The 19765-nt window shown below is 49.8% G+C and overlaps 2 protein-coding genes across 2 annotated transcripts in view; both read left to right on the top strand.

The window, feature by feature from the left end:
- The first annotated feature begins 5022 nt into the window (after nt 1-5022).
- LOC119943884 (ecto-ADP-ribosyltransferase 5-like) lies at nt 5023-8324 on the top strand. Its single transcript, XM_038765073.1, has 3 exons — nt 5023-5686; nt 6224-6313; nt 8218-8324. Exons 1-3 carry the CDS (start codon nt 5050-5052, stop codon nt 8322-8324), a joined length of 834 nt encoding a protein of 277 aa, XP_038621001.1. The 5' UTR covers nt 5023-5049.
- Nucleotides 8325-14131: 5807 nt separating this feature from the next.
- Nucleotides 14132-19765, top strand: part of CLPB (caseinolytic mitochondrial matrix peptidase chaperone subunit B) — a 144881-nt gene continuing 139247 nt past the window's right edge. Inside the window, exons 1-2 of the mRNA XM_038765061.1 lie at nt 14132-14243; nt 14325-14432. Coding sequence (XP_038620989.1) covers nt 14132-14243; nt 14325-14432 — 220 coding nt within the window. The remainder of the gene's footprint in view (nt 14244-14324; nt 14433-19765) is intronic.

Raw genomic sequence — 19765 nt, 5'->3', positions numbered from 1 at the left:
GAGTGACGAGACACAAAGATGGGAAAGTGATTCCCACAGAGGTTGGCAAGAGTCAGCATCAGGGTGGTAGGAGCAGAAACGTGAACGTGTGACCTCTGGGCAACCAGAGCTCCAGTAGAGACACAGAGAGAGACAACAGCCCCCTGTGCCCCCCTTGGCTAATGGCCGGGTCAGAATTGGGAAAGCGTCTTTCCCCATTCACCCTGCAGCAGGGTTTGGCAAAGCAGGGTGAAGTCTGGGCCTATAAAGGGGGAGACACCAAGCCCCCTGGCTGTCTGACTCCAGCTCTCCCCAGCGAAGCTCTCCCGGGATCAGCGGAGGGATCCCAACTCCTGGATGCTGGCAGGTAGGTTCCCCCACCCCAACCCCCTGAGAATGCTTCCTGACCAGATGGCCACCGAGAGCTCCTCCCGTCTCTGCCCTGGACCCTGGGCTCACCCCTGCAACTCTCATGGATCCACGCCTGGGGAGGAGCCCCTCTCAGGGGTTGCCTTCTGGTCTGTGTGCTTTAAGGCACCTCCTGTCTACACGTTGCTTGAGAAACTAAACTCCTTGAGAATCAAGAACTCTTCCTTTTGAGGTGTCTCAGTTCCCTCATCTGTAAAATGGGGATTAAGACTGTGAGCCCCCCATGGGACAACCTGATCACCTTGTAACCTCCCCAGCTCTTAGAACAGTGCTTTGCACATAGTAAGCGCTTAATACATGCCATAATTATTGCTATTATTATTATTTTGAGAGTTTGATTTGCCTTTAATAATAATAACTGTGGTACTTGTTAAGCACTTCCTATGGACCAAGCACTGTACTAAGCGCTGGGGTAGATATAAAATAATCAGGTCAGACAGAGTCCCTGACTCACCTGGGGCTCACAGAGTCCAGAGGAGAAGAACAGGTTCATAATCATAATAAATACGATAAATACGATTGATGATGATAATCCCCATTTCACAGATGAGGAAACCAAGGCCCAGAGAAGTGACCTGCCCAAGATCACGTTGCAGGCAAATTCAATTCAATTTCAATTCAATCGTATTTATTGAGTGCTTACTGTGTGCAGAGCACTGTACTAAGCGCTTGGGAAGTACAAGTTGGCAACATATAGAGATGGTCCCTACCCAACAGCGGGCTCACAGTCTAGAAGGCAAATGGCAGATCTGGAATTAGAACTCAGGTTGCCTGATTCCCAGGTCAGTACTTTCCACTAGACCACACTGCCAGCCTGACTCTTAGCATTTTGTGAGTCCTCAAACTCAACCCTATACTAAATAATTCCTTGTCTCCCCGCCCCTCCACCCCGACTGTGTGCAGAACGCTGTACCCTATTGGTTACCTATTCTGCAAGGGGTTGTTATTGTAGGGATTTGCGAAACTTAGAGTAGCAAATCAGTCACTGCCTGTTTTATGGAACTGCAAAAAACGTATTGATTTACAGTATTTCAGTATTTAGACTACAAACTTCTTGTGGGCAGGGAACATGTCTGTTAACTCTGTTGCATTATATCATCCCAACCATTTAGTACAGTGCTCTGCCCTCAGTAAGTTCTCAGTCAATATTATTGATTGACTGATTTTCAAATCTCCCCGTCTCCAGCTCTGTTTTTCCACTATAATGCCTTATTGTAGGCTTTCTGCCTCCTTCTAGAATGCTCCCTCCCTTAAAGCTGTGTTAATCCTGCCATATGTTGCCAACTTGTACTTCCCAAGCACTTAGTACAGTGCTCTGCACACAGTAAGTGCTCAATAAATACGATTGATGATGATCATCCACATGTGACTCTCAGTCCTATCCAGACTAGATTGTCCTGTGGCTTCTGCCCGCATGTGCTCTCAGCTGTAATTGATTTTTTTTAATGGTATTTGTTAAGCACTTACTATGTGCCAGGCACTGTACTAAGTGCTAGAGTAGATACAAGGTAATCAGGTTGTACACAATCTCTGTCCCACATGGGGCTCACAGTCTTAAATCTTATTTTACAGATGAGGCAACTGAGGCACAGGGAAGTTCTTGAAGTCCCTTCTAGACTGTGAGCCCGTTGTTGGGTAGGGACTGTCTCTATATGTTGCTGACTAGCACTTCCCAAGCGCTTAGTACAGTGCTCTGCACACAGTAAGCTCTCAATAAATACGATTGAATGAATGAATGAAAGTTAAGTGGCTTGCCACACAGCAGACAAGTGGCAGATGCAGGATTAGAACCCAAGTCCTCTGACTTCCAAGCCCGTGCTCTTTCCACTAGGCAATGCTCCCTAAGAGCCTCTTGGGCCTCCACCTTTGGCCAGCAATCAGTTGATCTGAGAAGCAGAGTGGCTTAGTGGAAAGAGCAGGGGCTTGGGACATGAGTTCTAATCCCAGCTCTGCCGCTTGTCTGCCATGTGACCTTGAGCAAACCATTTAATTCCTCTGTTACCTCAGTTACCTCATCTGTAAAATGGTGATTAAAACTGTGAGCCCCAAGTGGGACAACCTGATTACCCTATACCTACATCAATGCTTTGGACAGTGTTTGGCACATAGTAAGTGCTTAACAAATACCATCATTAGTATTATATTTCAGACCCCGCTTCCTACTTCTTTAACTCTCAGTACATCACTGAAAGTTTTTGCGGCTGAGTGAGCCCAATTGGGTGACAGCATTCGGCTCTGTTTCACTGCTGAATATCTCTGGCTTTGTAGGGTTTCCCCAGGTAGGCTAATATATTTCCTAGTCCTCTTCAGGCACGGACTTCTCCACTTGATGCTGAAGCCTGACGAGCCCTGTTCACGTATTCTCCACAAACCCACTAAGGTCAGGAAAAGAGGTGCCTGTGAAACCCACTGCCAATCTGTGACAATATTGGACCAGAAGAATCTCCCAGGGGTTCCGGACCTCAGAGTGGGCTGAGGGCCTCTGCTCAGTCTTCCCCCAGCCCAGTTCTTCAGTCCACATCCCCTGGAGACAGCCCCTTTGTCCTGAGCTCCCCAAGAGGGTTGTTCCCTCTCTGGGAAGAATCCCCTCCAACCTCCTGTCCCCACCCTATTAAGCAATGCCTCCTTTTTCATGGTATTTGTTAAGCATTTACTCTGTGCCAGACACTATGCTAAGCGCTGGAGTAGATACAAGTTAATCAGGCTGGACCCAGTCCCCACATGGGGCTCTCGGTCTTAATTCCCATTTTACAGATGAGGTAACTGAGGCATGAAGAAATTAAATGACTTCCCCAAGGCCACACAGCGGATGAGTGGCAGAATAGGGATTATTCATTTATTCATTCATTCAATCATATTTATTGAGCGCTTACGGTGTGCAGAGCACTATACTGAGCACTTGGGAGAGTATAATAGAACAATAAACGGTCACATTCCCTGTCTACAACGATCTTACAGTCTGGAGTGGGGGAGACACTAATCCCACATTTGAGTGGGGTTAGAACCCAAGTCATTCTACATCCCAGGCCCATGCTCTAGCCACTAGGCCATGCTGCCCTGACACAGTTCCTCTCCCACCCCCACCATGACTTTCCTGTGGGGTCTCATTGCAGCCCCCGGCGGAGTTGAGCAATGGGGTCATCTTTTGTGGTCGCTGTCATTGCCCTCTGGATCCAGATCCTGCCGCAAAGCCCTCAGGTACCACTCCTCCCCCTCCCCCCACGGGACTGTTGCCTCTGCTCTCCCCATCATGGGGAGGGGGACAATGGGGTCTGAAGAGGCTCTGTGTTTCCAGGAGCCTCACTTCAGGACCCTTGCCCAGGAGCTTCCAACCTATGCCTTCCATTGCTGTCTCTTTCTAACTCTGCTATCTCTCTCTCCCTCTCTCTCCCTGCTACATCTTTTTGTTGGTCCATCTTGCCCTGTTGGACTAATCAATCAATCAATCAATCAATCAATGGTATTTATTGAGTGCTTACTGTGTGCAGAGCACTGTACTAGGCGCTTGGGAAGCACAAGTTGGCAACACATAGAGACGGTCCCTACCCAACAGTGGGCTCACAGTCTAGAAGGGGGAGACAGAGAACAAAACAAAACATATTAACAAAATAAAATAGAATATGTACAATTAAAATAAATAAATAGAGTAATAAATATGTACAAACATATATACATATATACAGGTGCTGTGGGGAAGGGAAGGAGGTAAGGCAGGTAGGATGGGGGGAGAGGAAGGAGGGGGCTCAGTCTTGGAAGGCCTCCTGGAGGATGTGAGCTCTCAGTAGGGCTTCCTCAGTCCTTCTCTCTTTCCTCCACACCCGCTCCTTTCCTCCCCTACTGATAGTCTTCCTTGGCTCAGGGCTGGGACCCCCAAGATGTCACCCTAGAGGGTCAAGAGGAGACAACCCCACCCCTGGCACTAGTTCCAACTTCCTGGAGACCCTGTGGCCTCTCCATCCCACCCCCCCACCCCAGCCACCCTGGACCTCATGGGAGCAAGGTCATTGGCAGGATTGGGCAAGGATCCTACCCCAGCCCCCTGTCACAGCCCCCCGCTGCTCCATCCCAGCACCACAAAGATCCCAGCTATCTCCACTGCCTCCATCTCCCTCCTGCCTCTTCCTGGAGATGTCTCCAGGCTGGTCCCACAGCCTTCTTAGGAGCTGGAGTGGAAGGAGTTTGGAATGCAGGAGGAATGAATGGAAAGCGAAGGAGAGTGAGGAATGAAGAGAAAGGTGAAACAGAAAGATCTAGGGGCAGGAAGCGACACTGAGGGATGCAGAAGGAACTGAGACAAGAAGAATCATGGCGGGTAGAGAGAGCCAAAGAGCGATAGGCAGAGAGACATGGGGAGAGACAGAGAGGAAGATCTCTCTGAGGGGTTGACCCTTGCTCCCCTCTAGCCAGTTGTCCCACAGCCACCAGACAGGGGGAGGGGAGCCTGAGTGTGGCCCTCCTGGTCCTCCCGGCTCCCTGTCTGGACACTCAGGCTCCCCTCCCCTTTGGGCAGAGGGAGGCAGCCATCACACTGCCCGTTCCCGCCCCTGTGCCCCACAGGCTGCAGAAGCCCAGTGCCTGAATCTGGACAGGCATCTGGGGCCGCCGCCCTTCGATGATGAGTACGTGGGGTGTGCGGAGTGGATGGAGCGTAAGGCCCCGGTGCTGCTCCGCATGGAGCGGGGCCAAAGCCGCTTTTTCGCCGCCGTGTGGGACCGAGCGGCCGCCACCTGGGCGCAGCAGAAGCTGGGTCAGAGGCTGCCCGCGGGCTTCAGCGACCTGCACGGCACGGCCCTGGTGGCCTACACAAACGGCACGCTCCTGAGGCACTTCCACACTGCTGTCCGGCGCTACGCCTCCTCCCGGACCCGCTACCTGGCACGCTTCCGTTTCAAGGCGCTGCACTTCTACCTGACCCGCGGCCTGCAGCTCCTGAGGGGCCCCTGCTCTGGCCAGCCCTGGAAGGCCGCCTATCGCCTCTGCCCGGGCTGGCTCTACCCGGGCCAAAGAGGCACCGTCCGCCTGGGCCAGCTCGCTTCAGCGACGCTGGCCCCCTGGCCCGTGGCCGACTTCGACACCCTCCCGGCTTATGCGGTGTACAGCTGCTTCAGCGTCCCGCTGGGGCCGTTCTCTGGCCACTCCGGCCATGAGGAAGTGCTGGTGTCCGGCAACGAGGAGTTCACGGTGGTCAGGGAGAAGGACCAGGGCTGGGGAGGGCCCAGCTTTGCCCTAAAGAGCGCCAACCGTACCTGCAGCCACTTCAACTGCGCCTACCTCGGGGGTGAGTGGGAGGTTTGGGGGCAAATCAGTCGATGGTGGTTTGGAGTCTGAGAGAGAGAGGCCAGTTGGAGGGGGGCCAGGCCAGGGTCTGACGGAAGCCCGGCTGAAGGTGGTCGGGGTGAGGTCTGAAAGGAAACCAGATTGTTGTCACGGGCCGGGGTGGGGTCTGAGGGAAGTCAGGCCGCGGATGGGCTGAGTCAGGAGGTCTGAGAGAAGCCAGACTCTGGATAGGCTGGGTTAGGGCATCTGAGGGAAGCCAGGCTGTGGCTGGGCTGGGTTAGGGGGTCTGAAGGATATCAGGCTGCAGCGGGCCAGAATCAGGTGTGAGAGAAGCCAGGCTGCAGGATTCTGGGGTGGAGCCTGAGGCGAGTCAGGCTGCGGGGTAGCCATGTGCCCCTCTGCTAAAAGAGGGTCAAGGTGCAGGTGTGCGGCCACAGAAGAGAGACTGCTGAGGACCAGGTTGGGACAGAGGGTTCCTGGAGCAGGCGGGAGGGTGGGGATGGCGGGGGAACGGAAAGTTTAATTCTCTATGTTCCAGGAAGGAGAAGTGCCAAATGCATCTCCAGACACAGAAAAAGACGGTCTCTCCACTCGTCCCTACCTCCGTCCCGCACAGCCCAGCGGTCAGGTTGTAAGCTTCTCGAGGGCAGAGGTGGCCTTCCTTCCTTTCTTCCCTCCCTACAGTCCTCCCTCCCTCATCAACCTTTGTTGTCTACTCTTAAGTGCCTGGTACAGTGCTCCCCCAAATAGGCATCCAATACAGTGCTGCTCGGCCCTACTTAGGCTGTGAGTCCCATGTTGGACAGGGACTGTGTCCAAACTGATTAACTGTTCCAGCACTTAGAACAGTGCTTGACACGTAGTAAATGCTTAACAACTATAATAATAGTGATAATAATAATAATGATGGTGACTATAGCATTTGTTAAGCACTTACTTTATGCTAAAACCTCAGGAAGATACAAGGCTATCAGATGGGGCACTGTCCTTGTCCTATATTAGACACACAGTGAATAATAATAATAATGATATTTGTTAAGCGCTTACTATGTGCAAAGCACTGTTCTAAGCGCTGGGGGAGTACAAGGTGATCAGGTTGTCCCACATGGGGCTCACAGTCTTAATCCCCATTTTACAGATGAGGTAACTGATACCCAGGGAAGTGAAGTGACTTGCCCAAAGTCACACAGCTGACAAGTGGCGGAGCTGGGATTAGAACCTATGACCTCTGACTCTCAAGCCTGGGCTCTTTCCACTGAGCCATGCTGCTTCTCCGAGCCACACTGCTTCTCCTTATCCCCATGTTACAGTTGAGGAAACTGAGGCCCAGAGAGGTTAACTGACTTGCCCAAGGTCACAAAGCGGCCCAGTGGGAGTGTCAGGTCTGGAACCCAGGTGCCCGGACTCTCAGCCCAGTGATTTTTTGCTAGAGTGACCAATATGGCTTTCTGCTCACGTGAAGTGCTCAATAGATGTCACTGCTGCTGCTGATTTCAGGGAAGCAGCCACTTCCTTGTTCTGCCCCTCCTGCCCCATGTGTCATTCATTCATTCAATCATTTGTTGAGCTCTTACTGTGAGCAGAGCACTGTACTAAGCGCTTGGGAAGTACAAGTTGGCAACATATAGAGACGGTCCCTACCCAACAACGGGCTCATGTGCAGGGTGTTTTATGCAAGGCGCTGTGCTCTGGGAGGGATAGGATCCAGCCCCAGCCCAGAGCCCAGCATCAATCAATCATATTTACTGAACACTTAGAGTGGGCAGAGCACTATGTATTAAGCTCTTGGGAGAGTATAATGGTATACACAGTCCTTGCCAATCTAGAGGGGGAGATAGACATTAAAATAAATTACAGATATGGACATTAGTGCTGTGGGGTTGAGGGTGGGGTGAATAAAGCATACAAATCCAAGTGCAAGGGGGGCTACTATACTGGATAATAATAATGGCATTTATTAAACACTTACTATGTGCAAAGCACTGTTCTAAGCACTGGGGAGGTTACAAGCTGATTAGGTTGTCCCATGGGGGGCTCACAGTCTTAATTCCCATTTTTATAGATGCCCAGAGAAGTTAAGTGACTTGCCCAAAGTCACACAGCTGACAATTGGCAAAGCCGGGATTTGAACCCATGACCACTGACTCCAAAGCCCGTGCTCTTTCCACTGAGCCACGTTGCTTCTCTGGATGCTTGGAGAGTCTGTATTAGACACAAAAGACACCCTCTGTGTCTTTGAAGAGCTTGCGGTCTAATGGCTGAGCTATTAGTCATGATGGGTGAGAGGACAGACGCGATGGAAACCCCAGCCAGAGACTCTCCTGGTCCTGATCCCTAATCTCTGGTCCTCAGCCGGGATGTTGGGGGCCCAGCTGTACCTTGGGGAGCGGGAGGAGACCTCTCCTCTCCCTGCAGCCTGGGATCAAGAGGGGGCCCCAGGGCAGGGAATCCCCCCTTTCTGGCTCTTATGTCCCCCAAGGCCTCAGGATTGACCCCCTTCTCTCCTATCTCCACCGCCTTCTCTCCCTGCAGCCGCCGGAGTCAGAAACACGGTCCCTGGACGTCTGATGTCCTTGTTTCTTCCTGGGCTCCTTGTCCTGCTCCGCAGCGCTGGGCCGGATCTCTGGTCTGCTTTCTGACTGGGACACTCATCCCGGACTCTCAGCGCCACAGAAGACTCACACTCAAGCCCACTTGAAACCTGCCCTTTCCCTCCCTCCTCCAGTCCACCGCCTTCCTCGCCAAGCCAGTTATCACCTTCCCTGGACGTTTGAGTCCAGCTTCTGTCTTCCCAACTCTCCCTGGTCCCCCCCATCCAGAGAGACCCCGGGGCTCTGAAGCCTCTTCTCATCGCAGTCAGTTCTCAATTCTCCACTCCACTCTCTGGGTTTTCTGAGGCAGGTTTGTAAACCCTCCCCAGACACGAATTATGTTCTTTTCACTTGATGAATGCTATGCTTTCAAGTCAGATAAACTTTTCTAATATTGTTCGGGTGACTTACTGTTCATTTTTTTTTGAGCTTGCTTTTGCTTTTAGTTGTTTTCTTTCTGGGTTCAGGTTGAAATAGAATGAAGGGGACATTCTCTGGCCAGAGAATAAAAAACTCTTTTGTGTTTACAGTTGGTGGCTTCCGTGTTCACTTTTTCCCCTTTTCTAATTCTCCCAAAGAGGGAAAGGCAACTGATTTCCTGGGTGATAATAATAATGATGATGGCATTTATTAAGTGCTTACTATGTGCAAAGCACTTTTCTAAGCACTGGGGAGGTTACAAGGTGATCAGGTTGTCCCAGGGGGTGCTCACAGTCTTCATCCCCATTTTACAGATGACATAACAAAGGCACAGAGAAGTGAAGTGACTTGCCCAAAGTCACACAGCTGACAATTGGCGGAGCCGGAATTTGAACCCATGACCTCTGACTCCAAAGCCTATGCTCTTTCCACTGAGCCGTGTCATTCATTCATTCATTCTATTGTATTTATTGAGTGCTTGCTGTGTGCAGAGCACTGTACTAAGCACTTGGGAAGCACTAACTGTGTGCGAAGCACTGTTCAGAGCACCTTCTGGTGCAGAGTGCTGTATTCAATCAATGGTATTTATTCAGCACTTATTGTGTACAGAGTACTGTACTAAGCGCTTGGGAGAGTTCAAAACAACAGAATTGGTAGACACATTCCCTGTCCACAGCGCTACTGGACACTTCATTCACTCATTCGTATTTATTGAGCTCTTACTGTGTGCAGAGCACTGTACTAAGTGCTTGGGGAAGTGCAATACAGCAATAAAGAGAGACAATCCCTGCCCACAATGAGCTCACAGTCTAGAGGGGTGGGAGTGGAACAGACATCAATACAAGTAAACAGACATCAATACAACTAAAATTACAGATATACACATAAGTGCTGTGGGGTAGGGGGTGAGGGAAGAACAAAGGGAACAAATCAGGGTGACACAGAAGGGAGTGGGAAATGAGGAAAAGTGGGGATTAGTTTGGGAAGGCCCCTTGGAGGAGATGTGCCTTCAGTCTTCTCGACCCCCTCCTATCTGGCTTCCATCCCCTACATTCCACCGAAACTGCCCTCTCAAAGGTCACCAATGACCTCCTGCTTGCCAAATCTAACGGCTCATACTCTATCTTAATCCTCTTCGACCTCTCAGCTGCCTTTGACACTGTGGACCACCCCCTTCTCCTCAACACGCTATCCAACCTTGGCTTCACAGACTCTGTCCTCTCCTGGTTCTCCTCATCTCCCCGGCCGTTCATTCTCAGTCTCTTTTGCGGACTCCTCCTTCCCCTCCCATCCCCTTACTGTCGGAGTTCCTCAAGGGTCAGTTCTCAGTCCCCTTCTGTTCTCTATCTACACGCACTCCCTTGGTGAACTCATTCTCTCCCACGGCTTCAACTATCATCTCTAGGCTGATGACACCCAAATCTACGTCTCTGCCCCTGCTCTCTCTCTCCCTCCCTTCAGGCTCGTGTCTCTTCCTGCCTTCAAGACATCTCCATCTGGATGTCTGCCCTCCATCTAAAACTCAATATGCCCAAGACTTAACTCCTTATCTTCCCTCCAAAACCCTGCCCTCTCCCTGACTTTCCCATCACCGTTGACGGCACTACCATCCTTCCCGTCTCACAAGCCCGGAAACTTGGTGTCATCCTCGACTCCGCTCTCTCATTCACCCCTTACATCCAAGCTGTCACCAAAACCTGCCGGTCTCAGCTCCACAACATCGCCAAGATCCGCCCTTTCCTCTCCATCCAAACTGCTACCCTGCTGGTTCAATCTCTCATCCTATCCCGACTGGATTACTGCATCAGCCTCCTCTCTGATCTCCCATCCTCCTGTCTCTCCTCACTTCAATCTATACTTCACGCTGCTGCCCGGATCATCTTTGTGCGGAAACGCTCTGGGCATGTTACTGCCCTCCTCAAAAATCTCCACTGGCTACCAATCAACCCACGCATCAGGCAGAAACTCCTCACTCTTGACTTCAAGACTCTCCATCACCTCGCCCCCTCCTACCTCGTCTTCCTTCTTTCCTTCTCCAGCCCAGCCCACACCCTCCGCTTCCCTGCCGCTAATCTCCTCACCATGCCTCATTCTCACCTGTCCCACCGTCGACCCCCGGCCCACGTCCTTCCCCCGGCCTGGAATGCCCTCCCTCCACCCATCCGCCAAGCTAGCTCTTTTCCCCCCTTCAAAGCCCTTCTGGGAGCTCACCTCCTCCAGGAGGCCTTCCCAGGCTGAGCCCTCCCCTTTTTCCCTCTCCTCCTCCCCTCTCCACCGACCCCCTTCCCCTCCCTGCAGCACTTGTATATATGTACATATTTATTACTCTATTTTGTTAATAATGTGTATAGCTATAATTCTATTTATTCTGATGTTATTGACAGCTGTCTACTGGTTTTGTTCTGTGGTCTGCCTCCCCCTTGTAGGCTGTGAGCCCGTTGTTGGGTAGGGACCATCTCTGTATGTGGCCAGCTTGTACTTCCCAAGCACTTAGTACAGTGCTTTGCGCACAATAAGCGCTCAATAAATACAACTGAATGAATGAATGAAAGACTGGAACCAACACTCCTAACTTCTTGGGAATAATAATAATAATAGTATTTATTAAGTGCTTACTATTTGCCAAGTACTACATTAAGCACTCGGGTAGAGCAGCATGGTAATGGAGAAGGCACAAATCTGGGAGTCAGAGGACTTGGGTTCTAATCCCCAATCCACCGCGTACCTGCTGTTGGCTTTGGACAAGTCACTTCATTTCTTTGGGGCTCCCGTCCTGCATCTGCAAAATGGGGATTCAATACTTGTTCTTCCTCCTACTCAGAATGTGGGACAGGCTTAGAACAGTGCTTGGCACATAGTAAGCGGTTAACAAATACCATCGTCATCATCTTCTTGGATAATAATGATGGCATTTGTTAAGCGCTTACTATGTGCAAAACACTGTTCTAAGCGCCGGGGAGGATACAAGGTGATCAGGTTGTCCCACGTGGGACTCACACTCTTCATCCCCATTTTAAGGATGAGGGAACTAAGGCACAGAGAATCATAATAATGATGATGGCATTTATTAAGCACTTACTATGTGCAAAACACTGTTCTAAGTGCTGGGGAGGTTACAAGGTGATCAGGTTGTCCCATGGGGGCCTCACAGTCTTAATCCCCATATTACAGATGAGGTAACTGAGGCCCAGAGAAGTGAAGTGACTTGCCCAAAGTCCCACAGCTGGCAATTGGCAGAGCCAGGATTTGAACCCACGATCTCTGACTCCGCAGCCCATACTCTTTCCACTGAGCTAAGTGACTTGCCCAAAGTCACACAGCTGACAATTGGTGGCGCAGGGATTTGAACTCATGATCTCCGACTCCCAAGCCCATGCTCTTTCCATCTACCCCAGTGCTTAGTACAGCGCTTGACACATCTTAGACGTTTAACACATACCAAGATCACTGATGTCTGTCTGCCCCACCCCCACCCCGCCCCCCGATGCCAGACTGTAAGCCCATTGTGGGCAGGGATTGTCTCTCTTTATTGCTGAATTGTACTTTCCAAGCACTTAGTCCTGGAGGCCTTCCCAGACTGAGCCCCCTCCTTCCTTTCCCCCTCCTCCCCCTCCCCAGAGCACCTGTATATATGTATATATGTTTATACATATTTATTATTCTATTTATTTATTTTATTTGTACATGTTTATTCTATTTATTTTATTTTGTTAATATGTTTTGTTTTGTTCTCTGTCCCTCCTTCTAGACTGTGAGCCCACTGTTGGGTAGGGACCGTCTCTATATGTTGCCGATGTACTGCCCAAGAGCTCTGTGTGCTCTGCACACAGTAAGCGCTCAACAAATACGATTGAATGAATGAATGAATGAATGAATGAATGAATATGTATTTTTCTATTTATTATATTTTGTTAGCGTGGCTCAGTGGAAAGAGCCCGAGCTTTGGAGCCAGAGGTCATGGGTTCAAATCTCAGCTCCCCACTTGTCAGCTGTGTGACTTTGGGCAAGTCACTTAACTTCTCTGGGCCTCAGTTACCTCATCTGTAAAATGGGGGTTAAGACTGTGAGCCCCCCGTGGGACAACCTCATCACTTTGTAACCTCACCAGCGCTTAGAACAGTGCTTTGCACATAGTAAGCGCTCAATAAATGCCATTATTATTATTATCATTATTTTGTTTTGTTGTCTGTCTCCCCCTTCTAGACTGTGAGCCCGCTGTTGGGTAGGGACCATCTCTAGATGTTGCCAACTTGTACTTCCCAAGCGCTTAGTCCAGTGCTCCGCACACAGTAAGTGCTCACTAAATACGATTGAATGAATGAATTAATAAATATGTATTCTATTTATTTTATTTTGTTAATATGTTTTGTTTTGTTTTGTTGTCTGTCTCCCCCTCCTAGACTGTGAGCCCGCTGTTGGGTAGGGACCGTCTCTGTATGTTACCAACTTGTACTTCCCAAGCACTTAGTACAGTGCTCTGCACACAGTAAGCTCTCAATAAATACGATTGAATGAATGAACGAATGAACGAACGACTGACTGACTGAATGAATGACGACTGACTGAATGAATGAATGACGACTGACTGACTGACTGAATGAATGAATGAATGGCGACTGACTGACTGAATGAATGAACGAACGACTGACCGACAATGAATGAACGAACGAATGAACGACTGACTGACTGAATGAATGAATGAACGAGTGAGTGGCTGACTGACTGACAATGAATGAATGAATAATGAACGAGTGAGTGAGTGACTGACTGACAATGAATGAATGAATGAACGAACGAGTGACTGAGTGACTGACTGACAATGAATGAATGAACGAATGACTGACTGAGTGACTGACTGACTGAATGAATGAATGAACGAACGAGTGAGTGACTGAGTGACTGACTAACTGAATGAATGAAGGAACGAACGACTGACTGACTGTGTGACTGACTGACTGACTGACAATGAATGAATGAATGAACGACTGAATGAATGAATGAACGAACGACTGACTGAGTGACTGACTGACTGAATGAATGAACGAACGACTGACTGAGTGAATGACTGAATGAATGAACGAACGAACGACTGAGTAACTGACTGAGTGACTGACTGACCGACCGACTGAGTGACTGACCGAATGATGAACGAACGAACGAACGAATGAATGAATGAACGAATGAAGGAGGGCGCCTGCTCAAAGCACAGTCCCCTTGTGGCCGGTTTCCCCGCTGAGAACTCTCTTTCCCAGCAGCCCCCGGGAGCCGGCTGCGGGCGGCCGTTGTCCGGCCCGGCGCGCTGCATCCTGGGGGATGTAGTTCTCCGGCCGCCCCCGGGCCCTGGGCCTGGCGGGCGCCGGACTACATTTCCCGTGAGGCCCTGGGGGGCTCGCCCGCCCCCCCCCCCCCCCCGGTCCCCGGTCCGGGTTCCGGCCATGTTGGTGGTGTCCCCCGCCGGTGTCGGGGGGATGCTGGGGCTGCGGCTGTGGCGGCGGGCGGCGGCCGTGACGGCGGTCCGGCTGCCGGGGGGCCCGGACCCGCGGGCGGGCGGGCTGCGACGGGCGCCCGGGGCGCATGCGCAGAGCGCCGCGGCGGCGGCGGCGGCGGCGGCGGCGGCGGCGAGCACGTGGCGGCGGCGGCGGCGGCCGGGACCGGGGCCGGACGTGTGGGTCCCGGTGTCGGCCGCGGTGGCCGCCCTGGGCGCGCACTGCTCCGGACGGGACCAGCCCCACAACGGTGACTATCCCGCCTCGTCCCCCATCCCGGGATCCCCGGCGGGATAATAATCATAATGATGATGACATTTATTAAGCGCTTATTATGTGTATTGCACCGTTCTAAGCGCTGGGGAGCTCCCAAGGTGATCAGGTTGACCCACGTGGGGCTCACCGTCTTCATCCCCATTTGACAGATAATAATCATAATGATGATGACATTTATTAAGCGCTTACTATGTGCATTGCACCGTTCTAAGCGCTGGGGAGCCTCCAAGGTGACCACGTGGGGCTCACAGTCTTCATCCCATTTTAATAATGATGGCATTTATTAAGCGCTTTCTATTGCATTGCACTGCTCTAAGCGCTGGGGAGGTTCCAAGGTGATCAGGTGGTCCCACGTAGGGCTCACCATCTTAATCCCCATTTGACAGATAATAATCATAATGATGATGATATTTATTAAGCGCTTACTATGTGCATTGCACCGTTCTAATTGCTGGGGAGGTTCCAAGGGGATCAGCTTAAGCGCTTAGTACAATGCTGTGCACACAGTAAGCGCTCAGTAAATGCGATTGAATCAGGTTGTCCCACGTGGGGCTCACAGTCTTCATCCCCATTTGACAGATAATAATCATAATGATGATGACATTTATTAAGCGCTTACTATGTGCATTGCACCGTTCTAAGCGCTGGGGAGGTTCCAAGGTGATCAGCTTAAGCGCTTAGTACAATGCTGTGCACACAGTAAGCGCTCAGTAAATGCGATTGAATCAGGTTGTCCCACGTGGGGCTCACAGTCTTCATCCCCATTTGACAGATAATAATCATAATGATGATGACGTTTATTAAGCGCTTATTATGTGCATTGCACCGTTCTAAGCGCTGGGGAGTCTCCAAGGTGATCAGGTTGTCCCACGTGGGGCTCACAGTCTTCATCCCCATTTGACAGATAATAATCATAATGATGATGACATTTATTAAGCGCTTACTATGTGCATTGCACCGTTCTAAGCGCTGGGGAGGTTCCAAGGTGATCAGGTGGTCCCACGGGGGGCTCACAGTCTTCATCCCCATTTGACATAATGATCATAATGATGATGACATTAAGCGCTTACTATGTGCATTGCACCGTTCTAAGTGCTTAGCACAGTGCTCTGCACACAGTAAGTGCTCAGTAAATACGATTGATTCTAAGCACTCGGGAGGCTCCAAGGTGATCAAGTCAAGCGCTTAGTACAGTGCTCTGCACACAGTAAGCGCTCAGTAAATGCAATTGAATCAGGTTGTCCCACGTGGGGCTCACAGTCTTCATCCCCATTTGGCAGATAATAATAATAATGATGATGACATTTATTAAGCTCTTATTATGTGCATTGCACTGCTCTAGCGCTGGGGAGGTTACAAGGTGATCAGGTTGTCCCACGTGGGGCTCACCATCTTAATCCCCATTTGACAGATAATAACAATAATAATGATGACATTTATTAAGCACTTACTATGTGCATTGCACCGTTCTAAGCGCTGGGGAGGTTCCAAGGTGATCAGGTTGTCCCACGGGGGGCTCACAGTCTTCATCCCCATTTGACAGATAATAACAATAATGATGATGACATTTATTAAGCGCTTACCATGTGCATTGCACCGTTCTAAGCGCTGGGGAGGTTCCAAGGTGATCAGCTTAAGCGCATAGTATAATGCTCTGCACACAGTAAGCGCTCAATAAATGCGATTGAATCAGGTTGTCCCACGTGGGGCTCACAGTCTTCATCCCCATTTGACAGGTAATAATCATAATGATGATGACATTTATTAAGCACTTACTATGTGTATTGCACCGTTCTAAGCGCTGGGGAGGCTCCAAGGTGATCAGCTTAAGCGCGTAGTACAATGCTTTGCACACAGTAAGCGCGCAGTAAATACGATTGAATAAATACGGTTGAATCAGGTTGTCCCACGTGGGGCTCACAGTCTTCATCCCCATTTGACAGATAATAACAATAATGATGATGACATTTATTAGGCGCTTACTATGTGCATTGCACCGTTCTAAGCGCTGGGGAGCCTCCAAGGTGATCAGGTGGTCCCACGTAGGGCTCACCATCTTAATCCCCATTTGACAGGTAATAATCATAGTGATGATGACATTTATTAAGCCCTTACTATGTGCATTGCACCGTTCTAGGCGCTGGGGAGCTTCCAAGGTGATCAGGTTGTCCCACGGGGGCTCACCATCTTAATCCCTGTTTTACAGATAATAGTAATAATGATGATGACATTTATGAAGCGCACACTATGTGCATTGCACCGTTCTAATCTCTGGGGAGGTTCCAAGGTGATCAGGTGGTCCCACGTGGGGCTCACCATCTTCATCCCCATTTGACAGATAATAATAATAATGATGATGACATTTATTAAGCGCTTACTATGTGCATTGCACCGTTCTAAGCGCTGGGGAGCCTCCAAGGTGATCAGGTTGGCCCACGGGCGGCTCACAGTCTTCATCCCCATTTGACAGATAATAATAATGATGATGATGACATTTATTAAGCGCTTACTATGTGCATTGCACCGTTCTAATCGCTGGGAGGCTCCAATGTGATCAGGTCAAGCGCTTAGTACAGTGCTCTGCACACAGTAAGCACTCAATAAATGCGATTGAATCAGGTTGCACGTGGGGCTCACAGTCTTCATCCCCATTTGACAGATGATAATCATAATGATGACATTTATTAAGCACTTATTATGTGCATTGCACCGTTCTAAGCACTGGGGAGCCTCCAAGGTGATCAGGTTGTCCCACATGGGGCTCACCATCTTAATCCCCATTTGACAGATAATAACAATAATGATGATGACATTTATTAAGCGCTTACTATGTGCATTGCACCGTTCTAAGCACAGGGGAGCTTCCAAGGTGATCAGGTTGTCCCACGGGGGGCTCACCATCTTCATCCCCATTTGACAGATAATAATCAGAATGATGATGACATTTATTAAGCGCTTACTATGTGCATTGCACCGTTCGAAGTGCTGGGGAGGCTCCAAGGTGATCAGGTTGGCCCACAGGCGACTCACAGTCTTCATCCCCATTTGACAGATAATAATAATGATGTTGATGACATTTATTAAGCGCTTACTATGTGCATTGCACCGTTCTAAGCACCGGGGAGGCTCCAAGATGATCAGGTCAAGCGCTTAGTACAGTGCTCCCCCCATTTGACAGATAATAATCATAATGATGATGACATTTATTAAGCGCTTATTATGTGCATTGCACCATTCTAAGCGCTGGGGAGCCTCCAAGGTGATCAGGTTGAACCCCGTGGGGTTCACAGTCTTCATCCCATTTTAATAATAATAATAATGATGGCATTTATTAAGCACTAACTATTGCATTGCACTGCTCTAAGCGCCAGGGAGGTTCCAAGGTGATCAGGTTGCCCCACGGGGGGCTCACAGTCTTCATCCCCATTTGACAGATAATAATCATAATGATGATGACATTTATTAAGCGCTTACTATGTGCATTGCACCGTTCTAAGCGCTGGGGAGTTTCCAAGGTGATCAGCTTAAGCAATTAGTACGATGCTCTACACACAGTAAGCGCTCAGTAAATACGATTGAATCAGGTTGTCCCACGTGGGGCTCATAGTCTTCATCCCCATTTCACAGATAATAATAATAATGATGATGACATTTATTAAGCGCTTACTATGTGCATTGCACTGCTCTGAGGAGGTTACAAGGTGATCAGGTTGAACCACGTGGGGCTCACAGTCTTCATCCCATTTTAATAATAATAATAATGATGGCATTTATTAAGCGCTTACTATGTGCATTGCACTGTTCTAAACGCTGGGGAGGTTCCAAGGTGATCAGGTTGTCCCACGGGGGCTCACAGTCTTCATCCCCATTTGACAGATAATAATCATAATGATGATGACATTTATTAAGCGCTTACTATGTGCAGTGCACCGTTCTAAGCGCTGGGGAGGCTCCAAGGTGATCGGCTTAAGCGCTTAGTACAGTGCTGTGCACACAGTAAGCGCTCAGTAAATACGATTGAATCAGGTTGTCCCAAGAGGGGCTCACAGTCTTCATCCCCATTTTACAGATAATAATAATAATAATAATGGCATTTATTAAGCGCTTACTATGTGCATTGCACTGCTGTAAGCACTGGGAAGGTTCCAAGGTGATCAGGTTGTCCCACTGAGGGGCTCACAGTCTTCGTCCCCATTTGACAGATAATAATCATAATGATGATGACATTTATTAAGCGCTTACTATGTGCATTGCACCATTCTAAGCACTGGGGAGGCTCCAAGGTGATCAGCTTAAGCGCTTAGTACAATGCTGTGCACACAGTAAGCGCTCAATAAATGCGATTAAATCAGGTTGTCCCACATGGGGCTCACAGTCTTCATCCCCATTTTACAGATAATAATAATAATAATGATGGCATTTATTAAGTGCTTACTATGTGCATTGCACTGCTTTAAGCGCTGGGAAGGTTCCAAGGTGATCAGGTTGTCCCACGTGGGGCTCCCAGTCCTCATCCCCATTTGACAGATGAGGGAACTGAGGCTCAGAGAAGTTGTGTCACACAAGATCACACAGCAGACGTGTGGTGGAGCTGGGATTCGAACCCATGACCTCTGACTCCAAAGCCCGAATCCCATGCCACTTGGCAGCTGGGTGACTTGGGGCAAGTCAGCGTGGCTCAGTGGAAAGAGCCCGGGCTTCGGAGTCAGAGGTCATGGGTTCAAATCCCGGCTCTGCCAACTGTCAGCTGGGTGACTTTGGGCAAGGCACTTCACTTCTGTAGGCCTCAGTTATGTCATCTGTCAAATAGGGATGAAGACTGTGAGCCCCCCCGGGACAACCTGATCACCTTGTAACCTCCCCAGCACTTAGAACAGTGCTTTGCACATAGTAAGCAGTTACTAAATGCCGTCATTATGATTATTCTCTGTGCCTCAATTCCCTCATCTCTAAAATGGGGATGAAGACTGTGAGCCCCACATGGGACAACCTTGATTACCTTGTATCTCCCCCCCCCGCCAGCGTTTAGAACAGTTCTTGGCACATAGTAAGCGCTTAACAAATGCCATCATTATTAAGGGGCCAGTGCCCCTGCTCCCGTCCCTAGAGAAGCATTGGGGCTCAGTGGAGAGAGCCCAGGCTGAAGAGGCAGAGGTTGTGGGTTCTAATCCCACCACTTAGCTGTGTGACTTTGGGCAATTCACTTAACTTCTCTGTGCCTCAGTTCCCTCATCTGTAAAATGGGGATTAAGACTGTGAGCCCCACGTGGGACAATCTGATCACCTTGTATCCCCCCCCCAGCGCTT

The sequence above is a fragment of the Tachyglossus aculeatus genome, chromosome 2 (genome assembly GCF_015852505.1).
Source record: "Tachyglossus aculeatus isolate mTacAcu1 chromosome 2, mTacAcu1.pri, whole genome shotgun sequence".
NCBI classification, from domain to species: domain Eukaryota; kingdom Metazoa; phylum Chordata; class Mammalia; order Monotremata; family Tachyglossidae; genus Tachyglossus; species Tachyglossus aculeatus.
This window is presented reverse-complemented; position numbering and strand designations above follow the sequence as displayed.

Coding starts and splice junctions, on each gene's coding strand:
- LOC119943884 (XM_038765073.1), top strand. CDS start 5,050: ATGGAGCGTAAGGCCCCGGTGCTGCTCCGCATGGAGCGGGGCCAAAGC. Junction 5,687..6,223: donor CAACTGCGCCTACCTCGGGG/GTGAGTGGGAGG, acceptor TCTATGTTCCAG/GAAGGAGAAGTGCCAAATGC. Junction 6,314..8,217: donor CCGCACAGCCCAGCGGTCAG/GTTGTAAGCTTC, acceptor CTCTCCCTGCAG/CCGCCGGAGTCAGAAACACG.